At 39.9% G+C, this 19,469-nt stretch overlaps 1 protein-coding gene across 1 annotated transcript; it reads left to right on the top strand.

Annotated features, from left to right (window-relative positions):
* The first annotated feature begins 1,524 nt into the window (after positions 1-1,524).
* On the top strand, positions 1,525-19,014 carry LOC129732285 (aminopeptidase N-like). Its single transcript, XM_055693028.1, has 6 exons — positions 1,525-2,516; positions 16,603-16,943; positions 16,996-17,136; positions 17,193-17,782; positions 17,838-18,431; positions 18,495-19,014. The coding sequence occupies exons 1-6, from the start codon at positions 1,537-1,539 to the stop codon at positions 18,951-18,953; spliced, it is 3,105 nt and encodes a 1,034-aa protein (XP_055549003.1). The 5' UTR covers positions 1,525-1,536; the 3' UTR covers positions 18,954-19,014.
* Positions 19,015-19,469: the final 455 nt, after the last annotated feature.

Genomic DNA, 19,469 nt, shown 5'->3' with positions numbered 1-19,469 from the left:
AGAACATTTAACTCTTTTCTTGAGAACCGTTCGCCCAATTGTTTTGCTGTCAAAGAATGAATTGTATATTTTTGATCAAGCATTTCAATGAACGTATGGTTTTTGCTGGAGAACCATGGACAAATTAAGAAAAACGTGTATTTTCCTAAATAGTTATAATTTTTCGAGCTTAAATTAGAAATAACTCGAAAACCAATGCCTTTAGAATGTTTACTACCAAGAGCTTTTTGGTTCACAATGACTCTTTGCATCTTTTAAAATTATCAGAATACAAATATTTTGAAAAATGTTTAAATTAGAATTTTTATAAAAAAATTAATTTACCATAAATAAATATTTTTCATTTCTCCATCCTGGACATTTTTTAAAAGTCGCGTATTAACGTCGTGTTTCTTAAAAAAAATTCAACTCTTTTTTTTTAAATTGAAATTTAATGTTTATTTTTAATTTTTTTTGGTCAAAAAAATTTTTTTTTGTACAGTGTATATTTTTTTTATGATGCATTTTCGATTCGCTACAACTCATTCTCAGACAGTTTTTCTATACAACCAACGGTTTCTGGGCTACAATGTTTCGAATAAAACCTATGCCAAAAGACATACGCCCTTTTAGAATGTAACTCATGGGTGTAAAAAATCTCTCCACCTGTGAAAAATGCTTAGTTTGCTAAGCCAAATACGTGTGCAATGTTTCATTCAAATCAAAAATGGTCGATTAAATTTTCGCGTATTTCCAGGCGATTTGAAATGATTTTGCTCTATTTAAACTTGTTAACGCCGTGTTTGTTCCATTCCACGCAAATCAGAAACTCCTCTTTGGCTCAAATTTTCAAAATACTCAATACATTTTATTCAAAATGACCAACGGGGATAAATTACAATACTGCCAATGGACGATCAACGTTTATTCGCTATAAAATTCTTCCAGTTCAAAACAGGGTCTTCTGAGTACCATAATTTGTTCAAAGAGAATTTAAATTTTTTGACCTAATTAATGAAACCTTGCCATGACAAAATTATTCAACAGTGCATGCTTTTTTTTGTTAAAATGTTTGATCATTGGAAAAAGTCAATGCTTTTCATTTAACGGATCAGGCCTGCTCTACCCAAGTTGAAAACGGTCGAGTCTGATGAACACGCAATTCGAATGGCGTTAATGATAACGCAATTACCCATAACTACCAAAACCCATCCTCCCCAAGTTATGCCATTTGAAGTGATCTCATTTTTTTTTATTTTAACTACCTAATTGTTAATTTATGACAGTTGAGCTTGTACTTGATGAGTAATGAAAATTTGAAGAACATTTTTCGAAGTAGAAACTATACCAATAATCTACCTGTCCATATCGAATCGTGAGATTACAGAAAAGCGTCCACTTATTACAGGACACCGCAAGAATCAATCGAATGGTCTGTATCTTATCTGTTTTTTTTAGAGCTTCAAATGGCATTTTTTCAAACTTCATAATTGCTAGCTAAATTAGGCTGTACATGTAAGGCCGAATTAGTTCTTCTGTGGATTTTCGGCGCGCAGGATGATCTTCCTGAAACCGGTGTACTTGTGCTTGCTGGCCTCGGTCGCAGTGGCAGCAGAAAGACCACTTTTGTTGGAGGATAATATCGAACCACCGCAAATTGCACCCAAATTGGCGGAGGAGGTAGTGGCTGTCGATCCTTTGCAGGGAGTAGACGAGACCTATCGATTGCCGAAAACCAGCTTTCCGACCCATTACAACATCCAGCTTCAAACCGCAGTACAAAATGGAGACAAAACATTCCAAGGAACAATTTACATCTATTTAACCGTAACAGAGGTTACCGACGCTATTGTCGTTCATCATCGGGGGTTGAATTTCGAGGGTGCCTCTCTGACATTTGTGCCTAGTGAAACACAATTGAACGATCTAGACTGGTCTTACGATTCCCGAGTAGAGCAATTGAAGTTCTTCACTGGTTCCGCACTCGAGCCAGGAGATTATAAGTTATTTATTAAATTCAACGGCATATTGGGCGACAATCAGGACGGATTTTATATATCCTCATACACGGACAGTAACGGCTCAGCACGATTCCTAGCTACTACACAGTTTGAACCTACCAGCGCTAGAGCAGCCTTTCCATGTTACGATGAACCAAGTCTAAAGGCTACTTTCACGTTAACATTCATACATGACAGTTCTTACTCAGTCCGGTCCAATATGAACATCAGCAGCGAGCAACTCGTTGGAACATTAAAGATCACAACATTCAACATTACGCCAACGATGTCCACTTATCTGTTGGCGTTCGTAATATCGGACTTCGAATCCAGGGGAACCGCAGAACACAGCGTCTACGCCCGTCCGAATGCAATCGAGGAAACAGAGTTTGCTCTGGAAGCTGGCGGTAGGATCTTGAGTGCTCTCTCCGCATACACTGGTATCGATTATTACCTTCATATGCCGGAAATGAAACAGTTTGCCATTCCCGACTTTGCCGCCGGGGCGATGGAGAACTGGGGTTTGGTAACGTACAGGTGAGTTTGGACGAAGATGTGTGATAACAGCGTACAAAATCTAATTCGAAATTATCGTGCAATCACATTACATTGCACGCCGAATATCGTTTTACAGCGCGCAATCGAATCGTGTCAGTAAAAATTATCTCTGTTTGCCAACTTTTGGGACATAAAATTTTATTTGTGGCAATAGCAACATACACCGATCGGTGAGGTTGCATAATTTTACCTTTGATGCCTATAAGAATAAATGCATTTGAATTGACTATTAGGGTTTATTAGTGCTAAGCATACCATCGCAGCTTTGGTGATTAAATTGGTATGTACGAGTTTGTAAATTAGTTTGAATGCATGGTTGGACAATTAGTTTTCGACGATTAATTGTGTTGGGTCTATATTCACATAAAAGTTGTTGGTACAAGTCTATAATTTCGATGCAAAAATAAATTTTGTACCTGAGGCACGCAGAACTGAACATCAATCGAATGAAGTTTGCTAACGGATGCATAAAGAAAAAAACTAAATTAAATTGATTTTAATTTTTGGGTATTGAATTGAAGATTTGCATTTGTAACTAGATCTCAAATTATTATTTAGAAAAAAGAAATCTGATCCACAATATAATATCCACAAAATCTGATTATTTTTATGAATTCTATTATGATTAGGGATTATTCCTATCGAAAAAAAATCACATTCTATGCATTTTTTTTATATGTTGCAGACCACATTTCATGATTCGCATGAATGTAATTAATAATTACTAATTATGTCCGTACTTCTGACGCTTCGACAGGCAGTTTGTTGTTTATAAAGGGTCAAACTCAAAACATTTTAACCATTCACAGTCAGCCATTAGCTGTTAATACATTAAAAGAGCAGTAAATTAACGCGTTCAAACTTAGCCTTCGAAGACTTAAATGTTCCTTTTCAGTTAGTTATTGAACTTACTTGAACTGCAGAAATTTCAAGCTCAATAGAAGGAATAGCGTATATAATAGCAATCGAAATACTGCTATCAAGCTGATGTTTGCAAATGCTTTCAAATTAGGTTTTTTATCTAATTTTTTTGCGAATTTTCGAATTAACGTGCGTTTGGAACCAGAAACGTTCGTCAGGCAATTGTAGACAACCTATAATATATCATTAAAGTTGTTACTTAAAATGTTCACAATATTTTTCTTACATGCTAAGTTTTATTTCTAGTGTATTTAGAACAGTTTTTCATTTGTTCTTTTGACATTGTAATGCGATTTATGGGACCATTTTTTGCAGAGTTTGTTCTGCACTGTTCGGAAAAAAGTTTTCTTGTTTCATCATTGTTGCATAGATTTAGAGAAAATCAAGTTTTCACAACTCGCACGCTTAAATAAATATTTCATCGCGTATGGACTCAGGAGACCTTATTTCAAAACTTGAAGGACACTCATGTTATTTGAATTTTTATGACAAAACGTAGTTTTGTGATTTTGTGAAAAAACTTGGAATCGTCAAAATACACTTCTAAATACCACATTTCATCTACCTGACATGATTTGATACATGGACCAATTGATACGTATGAAAACGCCTAGTGTTTGCTCAATCTGTTTGAAAAAAAAAAAAAAACATAGACATATTTGCGTCTTACGAAAACGGGGAGGAGTCCAAAGGGGTGGCAGCTTTACCGAAATTTAGAGAAACTATTCCCCTGCAATAATATTTAATAATATTAGTTTTCCCAAATCGGCCGTGCTGAGAATGACGTTTTCAAAAAAAACTTACTTCCCGGCTTTTTATGGGTAAAAAGAGTAGAATTGTGATAGCAATGAGACTGAGTCTATACGAAATAATGTAATTGATGAAAGATAGCATTGCAAATTTGTGGCACTATTTGAGTGTTCGCAGATTAATGAGCATTGCAACGTGACAGAGAAATTGCAGTCCAATTCAAGTTGCAAAGCGCGTCTAAAAGTTTTTGGACTGATTCTACGCATTCGCGTGCGGCATTCTACATAAAGTCTAACATATGTTTGTACTGAGGTGGTCGGTATTACCAACTTTTCGAAAAACCGGTATTTCGGTATTCATAAAAATAAAAACCGGTAATTGGTAAAAACCGATATTTTTATTTTTTTTCGAATTTATAAAAACCAGGGGCGACTCGTGTTTTTTCAACCTACTTGTTCAACTACAATATTCTAAAAATCATAGTTTGGGGAAGTAATGACAATAATGTTCGCGAAAAACGCTAGTCATTCTCACTGTACTATTTAAAAGAAAAGTAAAAAATTTACATTAATTTTGATTTGAAGTTTAATTTTTGCTCAGCGTCTCAGGCTGCACCTATGGACGTGTCGCTGCATAATTGTGTTTTGTATTTGAGCAATTCTTGCATCTTATAGAATTTCTTCTCAGTTTTCCAATGCTGGTCTCAGATCGAAAATCGGTAGTTGCGAACACAAACAAAATTGCATTTTTCCGATATAATCCAAGATGGCGGTCAAAATTATGATTACTCCTAATGAAAGCCCTATCATTCCTCTCTACAGAAAAGTGCTACTTGTAGTAGGTTCCATAACGAATTTCAGAGATATAGCTCAAATAAAACATCAAGATTTGTTAAAATTTCCACTTTTCTAGAAACTATTTCACCCTTCGGTGACCGAGGGGTCAACAAGTTCAATCAAACAAAAATGGCATAATCATTTTTTCTCTATTGTTAACTAGTATGTGCAATTATATCAAATTCGAAAGACCTTGTGCGCCTAGTGGCCTGGTTTCAGTGAGAATTGCTCATTTATGAGCACCTATGCTTCATTAAGATCCAGGTTTTTTGTAAGATTTGGATCACTGTGACCATTGTTTTGATCTTTTGTGCTATATGATCTAGTTACAACACTGGATAAATTTAACAGTATTTGGAAAACTTCAATGAAGGAATCCAGTGATATGATTAATTTCGAAACTCATATTGCCAAAACAACATGCAGATTTTTATTTCAATTTTTTTTTTACATCGCCAAACTTAGTTTAAAATCAGTGAATAACTTTAAAATTCTTAGAGAAACAATATTTGAAACTTTTGAGAAGAGTAAATGAATGAAGAAAATGAAATGACGATCAGACAAGAATTTACATTTCACGAATCCGAAGGAATCGAAGATAAATACTTCTCTATTCTGTTCGATGCTCTTTAAACAGTTCGTCCAAATTCAGTTGAACGAATAATGACGTGCGTTTTTTCGCGGACATTATTGTGATCACTGTTTCAAACTTGAACTGGTAGGTTAAAAATCCACGAATTGCCTCTGCAAGTATGAGTGCGAAAATAAATCAGCTGTTCTACTTAGAAAATAAATGTTTTGCTCTATTGATATGAAGTTTTCTGACATATTATCGATACACACAAACACATCGTCTGTACCCGAGCAGAACAAACAAAAATTGATTGATAAGTAAGAGCAATTCAACATTCAATGTTGCTTGTGTCTAAATGTATTTATTATAATACACCTTCATGTGATTTGTAACGCCTACCTAAGTGGGTAGCATTCACTAGCCTTATAATGATTTATGAATATTGCGACAAGTTTTTTAATTTTAATAAAAATACCGAAAACACCGGTTTTTCGCCTCTCCAATACCGGTATTTCGGTATTGAAAGAAATATCGGTTTTACCAGTTTTTGTTTCACCGGTAAACCACCCTAGTTTGTACGGATATTGAAAAATTGTGGCTTAACCAGTTAATGAAGCCCAGCATTCTATTTGCGTTAGTTATGATGGAGGCATAGTGTTCTGCAAATGTTCGCTTGGTATCTAGGATTACTCCTAAGTCATTAACAATCTTACATTTTTGTGCGTTTTAATTTTCTAGAGATATGTATGTGATGTTTCAATTTTTCGACTAAATGTTATTGCGTTACATTTTTCGACGTTGAGTTCCAGTAGGTTTTCATTGCATCAAGTGTAGAATAAATTGACTTCTTTCGGGAATTCTTCTACGTCGCTAGAGTTGCTGATTTCCGTGAAGAGTTTCATGTCGTCTGCGTTAATTAATATCTTTATTTTTCAAGCATGAGGGAAATGTCATTTACATACAAAATGAAAAGAAGTGGACCCAAATGCAAACCCTGGGCACCCCAGAGGTGACTAAAATGGGTTCTGAGAGTTTGTTTTGAAAGCGTACTATTTGATATATATGGCTGGAGCCTACACAGAAGTTGAGACACCAATCCATGGTATAGCGATTCGGTCAAATCTTTTACTGAAGTCAGTGGAAGGGCTTCTACGGGCCTACCATAATCTATTGCGTTGGGAATAAAAGTTACAAGTTGCAGAAGATTCGAGGTCGTTGAGCGACCTTTAAAGAAGCATGGCTAGTAGTATGGTTTTTCACTTGCTGAAAAATTTTGTCATTTACAAGTGATTATAAAAGCTCTGGAATGCAAGAGATAATGCTAATTCCACTATAGTAACGGACGTTAGATTTCGCATCTGATTTCAAAATAGGCTTCGAGGAATTTCCCATTTTTCAGAGATAAATTGAAAAGAAGTCACTTTCGTGGTCTTCTTCGGAGAATGCAGACTAAATTTCTAGAAGCAATTTGCAAAAAGATTCGTGTGTGATTGCAATCTGTATTACAGCGTTGATCCCATACGCTATAATAAGTATTTTGATGGTATGTATGCTTACTTCAGCAGTGGCTCTTGCTGTAGAATTTTCCTCCACTCTCCTCGGCCATGGGCTACTCGTCGCCAATTTCCTAGGCGTCTAGACACTTGTAGATCCGTTTCAACTTGGTCAAGCCACCTAGTACGTTGAGGCCTTCTGTTTCTGATGCCGGTGGGGTCCTTGACGAGAAGCGATTTTACTGTCGTCCGGCATCCTCGCGACAAAATGGCGTCGAAATAAAGAGCATTCCGCAAGTGCATTGTACAGCTCGCTATGAACTGTATAACAATTTTGACAAAAAGTTGACGGTAATCCATATCGAAAGCGAAAATCTTCCGGTTTCTTTTGTGTAAGTTTTCCTGCAAACCTCAACTACAATCCACCAGGAAGGTAGTAGAAGACCAACAGAAAAGGACTTTTCTCTTTTTGTTAAAATCATGGTTCAAACCAAGTGTTCTGGCTATCAATTAAAATGTATACCAGAACGAATGTTCAAACAACATTATGATTACATTCCGCGTCGAACACTCGACAGAAACGGACGTGCAAAGTGGTCGTTCTATTACAATCCGGTCCGTGTGTACGAATAGCCAAACAAAAGAGAGTATTATTCGCGCTAAAGGCCAACTAGATTGTGAGTTGTGTCGATACGTTCTGTACCCGGCTCACAACTTTGGCTGTATTGGTGCAAAATACCAGCTGCAGTTTTGATCTGTGCACCGTGAATAGATCTTTTTAATCCAAGCCCATCAGTTGACAGTCGAGTCCGTGTCGCTGTGCTGAGTGATCTCACACCCGGCTCACTGCTGGTGGCTGTATTGGTGCTGCTGTACTGGTGCTGCTGGCTGCTTTGGGTGCAGCTTCGAACGATCGGACAACCACTGCTGGAAGGAAGAAGTAAAGAGGTACGTGTTCTTGTCGGCGCTAGTGCGCTAGTGCGCTACATTTAGCGTAATGGATATAGATCCCTCGCCTCCCGTGCCACCATCCCCGAACCCCCCTGACCCTGACCCTTCTGTTACCCCTTCCCCTGTTCATTCTCCAGTCCCCCCTCGCCCCAGGCTTTACCCGGACGGATCTCAACAGGGCAGCTATACTGTTTATTTTCGTCCAAAGGCAGGAGTGAATTCAAAGCGTTTAATCATACTGCAAATTGCTAAAGACCTGACGAAGGGGTACAAGGCCGTGACCGAAATTTCCAAGGTCCGACCTAACAAGCTCCGTGTCGTGGTCAGTGATCTGGCACAGGCCAATGCTATCGCTTGCTCTGAGCTCTTCACACGCGAGTATCGCGTCTACATACCCGCACGAGACGTGGAGATCGACGGTGTCATAACCGATTCGAGTCTGTCTGTCGAGTGTATCCTAAAAAGCGCAACCGGTTGCTTCAAAAATACCGAAACACAGGCGAAGATTTTGGATTGTAAGCAATTGCGGTCCATGTCTCTCGTCGGCGGTAAAAAAGTTTACACTCCGTCAGACTCGTTTCGCATTACGTTTGCCGGATCTGCACTCCCTAGCCACGTCTCGATCGACCGGGTTCGTCTGCCTGTGCGATTGTATGTACCCCGTGTTATGAATTGCACCAATTGCAAGCAGTTAGGCCACACAGCCGCCTACTGCTGCAATAAGGCACGATGTAGCAAGTGTGGGGAGACTCATGCGGAAGATTCTTGCAGTGTTAATGCTGAAAAATGTATTCACTGTGGGGAAAACCAGCATGAGCTCTCCACATGCCCGGTGTACATGCAGCGCAGAGATAAAATCAAGCGGTCACTTAAGGAGCGTTCAAAGCGTTCTTACGCTGAGATGCTGAAGAAGACCGTGACCACTTCTACCATAACATCGAACCCCTTTGATCTGTTGCCCTTTGATGAAACCGATTCTGACGATTCATCAGCGGGAACATCTTATTCCAATCCTGGGGAGTCTAGGAAGAGGAAAAATGTTTCTTCTCCTAAACTTTCCCGTAAAGGTCCTAAGATTTCCCAAAGTGTAATGAAAAGTACGAACAAACCAAACAGTGCTGCGGAAAAACCGAAGCAAACTCCTCCTGGGCTTGCAAATTTAAAGTCCCAGAAGGAGTTCCCAGCACTGCCAGGAACATCTAAAACCCCAGTTGTTCCTTTTGCACATCCAGTTGATGAAACAAACTCTGGATTAGTGAAATTTTCTGACATTGTGGACTGGATTTTTGAAAATTTCAATGTACCCGATCCAATTAAAATTTTTCTTACAGCATTCCTCCCAACAGTTAGATCATTTTTGAAGCAGTTGACTGCCCAATGGCCCCTCCTTGCAGCGATTGTATCCTTCGATGCCTAATTCAACTGCGTATATGAAGGATTCTATCTCTGTCTTACAGTGGAATTGTAGAAGTATTTTACCAAAAATTGATTCGTTTAAAGTTTTGATAAATAAAAACAAATGCGATGCATTTTCCCTTTGTGAAACTTGGCTTACTTCAAATATTGATCTCAACTTCCATGATTTTAATATTATTCGCCTTGATCGAGACACCCCATATGGAGGAGTACTTTCAGGGATTAAAAAGTGCTATTCTTTCTATCGTATTAACCTCCCCTCGATTCCAGGCATCGAAGTTGTCGCATGTCAAATGACAATACAAGGTAAAGAGCTTTGTATTGCCTCTATATATATTCCTCCCAGAGCACAGGTTGGGCAACGGCTGCTCTTTGATTTAATAGAACTTCTTCCCTCGCCACGTCTGATTTTGGGAGACTTCAACTCTCATGGCGTGGCTTGGGGTTCCCCATACAATGATAACCGCTCCTCTTTAATCTATAACCTTTGCGATGACTTCGACATGACTATTTTAAACAACGGTGAAATGACACGTATCCCGAAACCTCCAGCGCGCCCAAGCGCTTTGGATCTATCCTTATGTTCGACGTCGCTACGGTTGGATTGCACATGGAAGGTAATCCTTGATCCTCACGGTAGCGACCATTTGCCTATTCTTATTTCAATTAATAACGGGTCAACTCGCATGCGACCAATTGACATTCCGTATGACCTCACACGGAATGTCGATTGGAAGTTATACGAGGAAATGATTTCAAAAGCGGTCGAGTCGATTCAACATCATCCACCACTTGAAGAATACAACCTCCTCGCGGGCTTGATTCTCGACGCCGCGTTGCAAGCCCAAACGAAGAAATATCCCGGCGTAACGATCAAAGAACGGCCTCCCACTCCGTGGTGGGACCAAGAGTGCTCCGATGTCTACACGCAAAGATCCGACGCGTATCTGACCTTCCGGGATACAGACGATGCCGACGACTTTGAACGTTATTCGGAGCTTGATACCAAGTTTAAAAGCTTGACTAAGGCAAAGAAACGCGGATATTGGCGTCGGTTCGTAAACGATACGTCGAGGGAGACATCAATGAGCACTCTTTGGAACACAGCCCGAAGAATGCGGAATCGCGTAACGGTCAACGAAAGCGAGGAGTCTTCAAGTAGGTGGATATTTGATTTTGCCAGGAAAGTATGTCCGGACTCTGTTCCTGAGCAAAACATTGTTCGCGATGCGTCTCCGGGCCACGACGCGATTGAATCACCTTTTACGATGGCAGAATTTTCAGTTGCCCTCCTGTCCTGTAACAATAACGCGCCTGGGTTGGATAGAATCAAATTCAACTTGTTGAAGAATCTACCCGGCAATGCCAAGAGGCGCTTGTTGAACTTGTTCAATAAGTTCCTGGAGCAAAATATTGTACCGCAGGATTGGAGGCAAGTGAAGGTGATCGCCATCCAAAAACCAGGGAAACTAGCTTCTGATCACAACTCTTATAGGCCGATTGCAATGCTATCCTGTATCCGGAAATTGATGGAAAAAATGATACTCCGTCGTTTAGACCATTGGGTCGAAACAAATGGTCTACTATCAGATACTCAATTTAGCTTCCGCCGTGCCAAAGGGACGAATGATTGTCTTGCGTTGCTTTCAACAGATATTCAGCTGGCGTATGCTCGCAAAGAACAAATGGCGTTTGCGTTCTTGGACATTAAGGGGGCTTTTGATTCCGTTTCTATTGACATTCTTTCGGGTAAACTTCACCGACAAGGATTTTCTCCAATTTTGAACAATTTTTTGCACAATTTGTTGTCCGAAAAGCACATGCATTTTACGCACGGCGATTTGGCAACTTTTCGCATTAGCTACATGGGTCTTCCCCAGGGCTCATGTTTAAGCCCCCTTCTTTACAACTTTTATGTAAATGACATCGACGAAAGTCTGGCAAACTCATGCACGATAACACAACTTGCAGACGACAGTGTAATCTCTGTTACAGGAGCCAAAGCTGCCGATTTGCAAGGACCATTGCAAGATACCTTGGACAATTTGTCTGCTTGGGCTTTACAGCTAGGTATCGAATTATCTCCGGAGAAGACTGAGATGGTAGTTTTTTCTAGGAAGCATGAACCTGCTCAGCTTCAAACACAATTAATGGGTAAAACGATTTCTCAGGTTTTGGTACACAAATATCTTGGTGTCTGGTTCGACTCTAAAGGCACCTGGGGTTGTCACGTGAGGTATCTGATGAAAAAATGTCAACAAAGAGTGAATTTTCTTCGTACAATAACCGGACAATGGTGGGGAGCCCACCCAGGAGACCTTATAAGGCTTTACCAAACAACGATATTGTCTGTTATTGAATACGGGTGTTTCTGCTTCCGCTCCGCAGCAAACACACATTTGATCAAACTGGAGCGAATACAATATCGTTGTTTGCGTATCGCCTTAGGTTGCATGCAGTCGACCCATACGATGAGTTTGGAGGTCTTAGCTGGAGTACTACCATTGAAAAACCGCTTCTGGAGCCTGTCTTCTCGTATTCTTATCAAATGTGAGGTCTTGAACCGTCCCGTGATTGAAAATTTTGAAAGGTTAATCGAACTTAATTCTCAAACCCGTTTTATGACATTGTATTTCAATCACATGTCCCAAAATATTAACCCTTCTTCGAATATTCCAAATCGTGTCGACTTATCAAATACTTCTGATTCTACTGTGTTTTTCAATACATCCATGATAGAAGAAACTCGTGGAATCCCGGATCATTTACGCGTGCAGCAGATCCCTAAATTTTTTTCCAATAAATATCGAAACATCAACTGCGACAATATGTACTACACTGACGGATCACTTCTTGATGGGTCCACTGGCTTCGGTATCTTCAATAACAATTTAACCGTCTCCCATAAGCTCGATAATCCTGCTTCTGTTTACGTCGCAGAATTAGCTGCAATTCAGTACACCCTAGGGATTATCGAAAAAATGCCCACGGACCATTATTTCATCTTTACGGACAGTCTCAGTTCCATTGAGGCTCTCCGATCGATGAAAGATGTTAAGCACTCTCCGTATTTCCTGGGGAAAATACGGAAGCATCTGAGTGCTTTATCCGAAAAATCTACTCAGATTACCTTAGCGTGGGTCCCTTCTCACTGCTCGATACCGGGTAATGAGAAAGCGGACTCTTTGGCTAAGGTGGGCGCAACAAACGGTGATATTTATGAAAGACCAATTGCCTTTAATGAATTTTTCGCATTTGTACGTCAGAATACGATCATCAGTTGGCAAAATTCTTGGACCAAGGGGGAACTGGGAAGGTGGTTACATTCCATAATCCCCAAGGTATCGACGAACCCGTGGTTCAAGGGGTTGGATGTAGGTCGGGATTTCATTTGCGTGATGTCCCGGCTTATGTCCAATCACTATAGATTTGACGCGCATCTCCGTCGTGTTGGGCTCGGGGAGAGTGGTATCTGTGCCTGTGGTGAAGGTTATCACGACATAGAGCACGTTGTTTGGTCATGCCCTGTACACCGTGACGCCAGGTCTAGATTAGTAGCTTCCCTGCAAGCCGAAGGTAGGCAGCCGGCTGTTCCTGTTCGTGATGTCTTGGCGAGCCGTGACCTATCCTACATGTCCCTTATATACGTTTTCCTGAAATCCATCCACGCCCCAGTTTAGTCCTATCCCCTTCCGCCTACATCCAACCAAACGACAAGAACACGTTAAGACCCCGGATCCGGAAACAGCAACTAGACCCGCACGATACTCTCAGGCCCCGAGGGAGACAACCCAATATGCCAGTCCGTAATATCTTGGCCCAGCAGCGGAACATATTCAATATGCTGCTTACCTATGGCGATGGAAAACCATCAAACAACTATTCAGTGCTTTTCATGCAAAACATTCTAGCTTAAGTTAGATTTAGTTTCAGCTCGTAGTCGGCAGCGAGGATAAAAAATTTGCTTTTAGTTATTAAGATACTTTAGAAAGTAAGCTACCAGATATAATTGGCGCCGTTAAACATTGAATTGTATTTGTGCCGTGTCAAATAAACTATAGATGAGGAAAAAAAAAAACATTATGATTACATTTCTTCTAAAACAAAAGATAAAATATCATCATATTACGTCAAAAAACACACGTTTTTGAACAACTATTCGACACAGTTTGAACCTCAAATACGCAACACAACGAATCTACCTCAGTGTCGTCCAATCGAAGGTTTCCTTGGGATTTTGAGTTTCTTAAGTGGAAAAATAACTGGAGATCAACGAATGGCGAACAGTAGATTGGCAGAATCAAGAGATGCATTTGAAAAGCGGACTTGAAGGCCGTACAACGCTCTTGTTCCGGTATCATAAGAAAGCTTCGTCGGAAGGTCGGTACAGGGCCTTTCTCACTATTATCACAGACTAACAGACATAACACGTCGAACAAATTTTCAATAAAATCATCGTTTGGATGATTTCAGTACTTTACGTTAGTAGCACTAGCACCATCTGTTGTCGTGTTCGCGCTGCGTCATATATTTCGACATCAGCGCCAGCGTTACTGCATGTGTCAAATAGGGAACTACAAAATATGTATGAGATTGAATGACAGCGCCCCAGATGACGTTTCCGCGCGATGACTGTTATTCGATTGAAAATTTGAAATGAACGTTTTTTGGGGCGATGGAGCTAGGTTCCAGTGTTACGTCTGTTAGTCTGTGCTATTATGTTCAATATATTTTGGTTATTCAACAATGAATGTGTCTTGATGAGATATAAAACAGTTTTTCTCTAAGTTCATCCATTTTTTTTGACAGCGGCAGAAGAAAATCACAATAGGAATCTCTCCAAGTTGTGCCTGCAGCTCGTGATTCATATGCCTGCGCCACTCTCCGCTTTCGGTTTGTACTCCACCAAATATTGTCCGCAACTTTTTCCCTTCCCTTCATTTCGATGCCTGTTCGTTGAATTACCTTCTCGAAAACCTGAACAACGTGCAGGATAGTCCATCTTCTTGTATCAACCCTCTGCGCGTTTCGATGGGATTTGAGAGAGTCCCCGTTACGCACACGTTACGCATGGTCCAAGGTAGCTTTGAAAAGTCGTGTAAGTTTATCCGGAAAACCGTTTTCGTGCATTTTTTTCTATAGCAGGTCTCGATTGACTGTATCATACGCCGCTTTGAAGTCCACGAAGACGTGATGTGTGGGCACGTTGTACTTCCGGAATTCCTAAAGGATCTGCCGGCGAGTTTAATCCGTAGACCGTTTTGTACTGCCATAAAAAAATCCTTTTGCTGGAGGAGATAGACGGCGGAGCAGAATTTGGGTGAGGACTCACATAGCAGCGTTGATCAACGTTATGCAACGGTAGTTGCAGTATTGTAGCCAATCGTCTTGTTCATAGATAGAGCATACAGCTCCATCCATTCCTCCGGTAGTGTCTCTTTTTCCCAAATCCTGGAAGTTACACAGTGGAGATACAATTTCCCGTATAATCTCCATGATATCGGGAACAGAGGCACTGTAATCGTTTGTAAAGACTCCAAGGTTAATTTTTCCTTTTGTCTCCTTCCGTTACTTCGCTATTGAGGTGCTTATCGAAAAACTTCTTCCATCTTAACTATTTAAATTTGTGTTTAGTTGGATATGAGTCCTGGCCCTTGCCTGGACTTGCAATTTTAATAATTTGAAATTTGATGTCAATGCGATCAAATGCCTTGTTAAAGTCTATATAAAGAGCTTCTACGTGGTTTTCGTTATCCATTGTTTGCATAAATAGTTCAAAAATATAAGTAAATTGATCCGCAAAAATATTTAACACGGTGATCAGGTCTCGAGAACATGCGACCTTTGTTGCCTTATAAAATAAACAGTTGTTAACCTTGGCCAAAATGTCTATGATTTCAGAAAACAGAAATTGTATATGAAATATGAGTCGGTGACATTTTTTTTTCCTGTATGGACTTCCTCACTGCGACCAGAATCGGTGATCTGTTGTGGGATATGGCCGGGTGTCTGCTGTTTCCTGCACTTCTACTATTAGCAATACCGCTATTGAGAAGTGGCATGCTTATTATTATTTTTTATCAGTGCTTGTGTGTTGTGTGTGCTTTCTTTTACACGCTTACTGTTCTCCTATACCGAGCCTCGTTCCTTCTGCCAAATATCTCCAATTATAATTCCCTGGAGAAGTTTCGTCGTGCGTCCTTCTGGCCAGTTTATTGATAAGAGGGACTTATTTTTGTTAAGAGGAAGTCACGCAAAGGTATTGTAGATTTCAGAGTAAAGGAAGGGTAACTGGTGGGGAGCCTGATAATAAACCCATGCTTAAAGTCCTGTTCAACATCGAATGGCCTGATTCTACTAAGATTCGAACCCACGACTATCCGCTTGACAAAGCGAACTCTGTAACCTTGCGGCTACGCAGCTCCCCGTGAGTCGGTGACATATTTTAGATCTCGGATTTTTGGCTTACGAAAATTGATAAGTTTGCTATGTTTTTCCTTAAACAAATTGTTTTGTTGCTAATTAAGCTTATGAGATGGAAATTAAAACAAATCGTTCGTTGAGTCTTGATTACTTTTCAGAATTCTATCGAATATCGTATTGCCGTGTCAAACAAATGTTGTGTGAACAAAAAAAAGGTATTGTTGCGTATTATTATTAGGTACTTTGTTCACAAAAATACTAAATTTTCTAGCGAGACATTGATTATATCAGTTATAAAAATGGGAATAAAATTAAAAGTTGGTAAAGCGTCAACTTAAAGTGCCTGAAAAAGTTTTTCAATTATATTCTCAATTTGAATGTAACTTGGGATAATTGTTTTACAAACACGTTTCGTCTATGTGTATACCTGTCATAATAAATTTTCTAGATTACGAGACTATTTCGGCAGGAGTAATTCTCGCCAGGTTTGCTACAAAAGCTTACCGAAGAAAACTCCGTAGCCTAGTTGGTTGAATTTAATGAAAATGAACAGAAAAGGCTCAAATTGTACTTCTGTCGTCCTAAACATGCCTTCAGAAAGCCGATATTAAGGTAAAGTTCTTTGAGCCTCGTGTTCACCAAGTTGTGTTACACTTAGGATGACATTTAACCATTCATTTCTCTATCTTCTACTCCTACAGGGAACAATATCTTCTCTTCGATTCAGAACTGAACGGCTATCGCACGAAAACCAACATCGCTACCGTGATTGCCCATGAGTTTGCGCACCAGTGGTTCGGCAATTTGGTAAGTCCCGAATGGTGGGAGTACATTTGGTTAAACGAAGGATTCGCCACCTTGTTCGAATATCGAGCCGCCCAGCTGGCGTACCCCCAGCAGGGCTATTGGGAGCTTTTCAATCCGCTGGTTGTTCAAGCCGCTCTGGTCGCGGATGGTCTGGAAACGACCAGACCGATAACATGGAATGCTGCTAGCCCGGCGGAAATTTGGCAGTTGTTTGATCAGATTGCTTACGAAAAAGGTATGTGTTTTTAAAGAGGTATAGATAGTGTATTAAATTGTTTGCGTTGCAGCTGGGAGTGTTTTGAATATGGTACGTAACGTGCTTGGTGAAACAAATTGGAAAGGGGGTCTAAAGTCTTATCTGCTGAATAGACAGTTCCAAGGTGCCAACGTCGAACATTTGTACGCCGGTTTGCAGATCGCAATTGACGGTATGAAGAAACGTTGGAAGTATTTAAACAAAATGACGCATTTTAATATTTTTCAGGAACTAATGTTTTACCTTCGGATGTCTCCGTTAAGACGTTCATGGACAGCTGGACAACAGAGAAGGGTTATCCGGTTGTGAGCGTGCGGCGCTCGTATGATTCAGGCAACATTATAATTTCTCAGGAACGATATGTTTTGGATCGTAAAGAACCGAACAGCAACGTCTGGGTGATTCCGTTTAATTTCGCTTACAAATCGGCTGCTGATTTCAGTGATGTGACCAGTTACGATTGGTTAACTACCAAGGCGAAGCGATTGAGCGCTAGCATACCAGCCGATGATTGGGTAATTTTTAATAAACAACAGGTTGGCTTCTATCGTGTTAATTATGACGATGAAAATTGGCGCTTGATCACAGAAGCTTTGAACGATAATTATGCTAGCATTCATCGGCTGAATCGTGCCCAACTTATCGATGATGCTTATTGGTTGGCACGATCGGAGCGTCTTGATTTTGAAGTTGTGATGAATTTATTAACATATTTGAAAAATGAAGATGCCTTTGCCCCTTGGATGGCGGCTAACAAAGTTCTGCTGTATTTCAATACTAAACTTCGAGGGAATCCAACGGAATACGATAACTTTTTGGTAAACCTATGAAAGTGAATGCACTTACAAATTTATTATAGTTGATTTATTGCAGGTTCTGGTTAAAAGTCTAATTGAGAAGGTCTATTCCACTTTATCAGTTGATACGGTTTCCGAGTCCGAAAGCTTACTGGACAAGTACTTGAAACAAACTATTTCAACATGGGCCTGTATAACCGGGGATGATGACTGTTTGAGCAAGACTGCCGCTGCTCTCACCAATGAAGTTTCGAACGGAATCAAGGTTCATCCCGACGTTGCCAGTGTTGTTTACTGTTACGGTCTTCAGGATGCAGGAGAAGATGAATTCAAGTATATGTTTAACAGTATTTTCCTGTCCCAAAATTTAGTATTCCGAACACTGTTGATTGATTCACTGGGTTGTTCCAAAAATAAGGAATACTTGAAAGCTTTTGTAGAATCGGCTGTGGCTGGAAACAGCGCATCAGTAAGCTACAAAGAGGGTGAACGATTACGAGTTTTGCAGTCGGTATACTCAGGTGGTCGAACAGGTGTTGATGCTCTTATAGAGTATCTCACGAACTCGAATGCGCTAGCGAAATTCATTGAAAGAATGGGAAATACCACTCTCAACAACGTGGTTTTAAACATTGCCTCACGAACCAATACACTGGAGGAAATGAACAAGGTGCGTAGAATAGGGCTCCTTGCATTGATACATTCCTGTATTCTTGTTGTACTTTCTTTATAGCTAAACGAATTGCTGTTCAGCTTAGGTATCAACATATCGGAAGATTTGGCGAATTCTGCTCGTACTACTGCACAAGCCAACGTAAATTGGTTTGACAGTTATGAAGGATTATTAACAACTAATTACATTAATGAATATGCTGATTCGGTCAACGCGGAAACTACTACAGAGAGTTCTACAACAACAACTCCAACAATAACTCCAACAATAACTCCAACAATAACTCCAACAATAACTCCAACAACAGGTCCAATTTCACCAACTCCTGAAACAACAACAACAATTACTCCAACAATTTCGTCGTCTCCTTCGGATATTACAACAACAGTAACACAAGATCCTACAACAACAACAGCAGTAGTGCCAGATACAACAACTCCGGAGCCGGATGGTGCAGTAACTGCTGCGATTTCATCAGCACTCTTGATAGCCACTATAATAATTTCGTTTGTTGGTTGAGCTCCGTTGATAGTTATCCCATATACTCAAATTTATTAAAAACGAATATATATTCATGACATTCCAGGATTTATTTACAAATTATGATACAACATTCTCCTTTCCATTGTGTACTTCAGGGAAGTCTTCTTTGTTTTGCATTCCACTGGTTTCCTGCTGTTTGATTGAAGTTGGTCTGCTTAAAAAAATGTATCGAAAACATACGCTTATTGATACGTTATCGATGCTGGTTTCGCAATTTCTAGTTTGTGTAAATAAACTGAGTCTTACAAAGAAACATTACATTCACACATACTCATCCGATTATTTCATATTTTTGATGTTTGTAGTTTTGTTTTAAACTGTGCATTCATATTAACATTTTTTATTCTAAGTGACTCTAGAATATATTTCTACATTACATGTATCAGTGATGTTCCTCTTGCCAGTTCGGTATAAGTCCTCTCTCCAATTCACCACTATGTACTTCAAAATATTTGAATGTGGCTTTCTCGAAACAGTATATTTGGCGTGCAG

Source organism: Wyeomyia smithii, chromosome 3, assembly GCF_029784165.1.
Source record: "Wyeomyia smithii strain HCP4-BCI-WySm-NY-G18 chromosome 3, ASM2978416v1, whole genome shotgun sequence".
Lineage (NCBI taxonomy): Eukaryota > Metazoa > Arthropoda > Insecta > Diptera > Culicidae > Wyeomyia > Wyeomyia smithii.
This window is presented reverse-complemented; position numbering and strand designations above follow the sequence as displayed.

Bases quoted from the DNA above. Each gene is read 5' to 3' on its own strand.
- LOC129732285 (XM_055693028.1), top strand. From the start codon at position 1,537: ATGATCTTCCTGAAACCGGTGTACTTGTGCTTGCTGGCCTCGGTCGCA. The intron at 17,137-17,192 runs GTATGAAGAAAC...AATATTTTTCAG, and splicing joins TTTGCAGATCGCAATTGACG to GAACTAATGTTTTACCTTCG. The intron at 18,432-18,494 runs GTGCGTAGAATA...CTTTCTTTATAG, and splicing joins CACTGGAGGAAATGAACAAG to CTAAACGAATTGCTGTTCAG.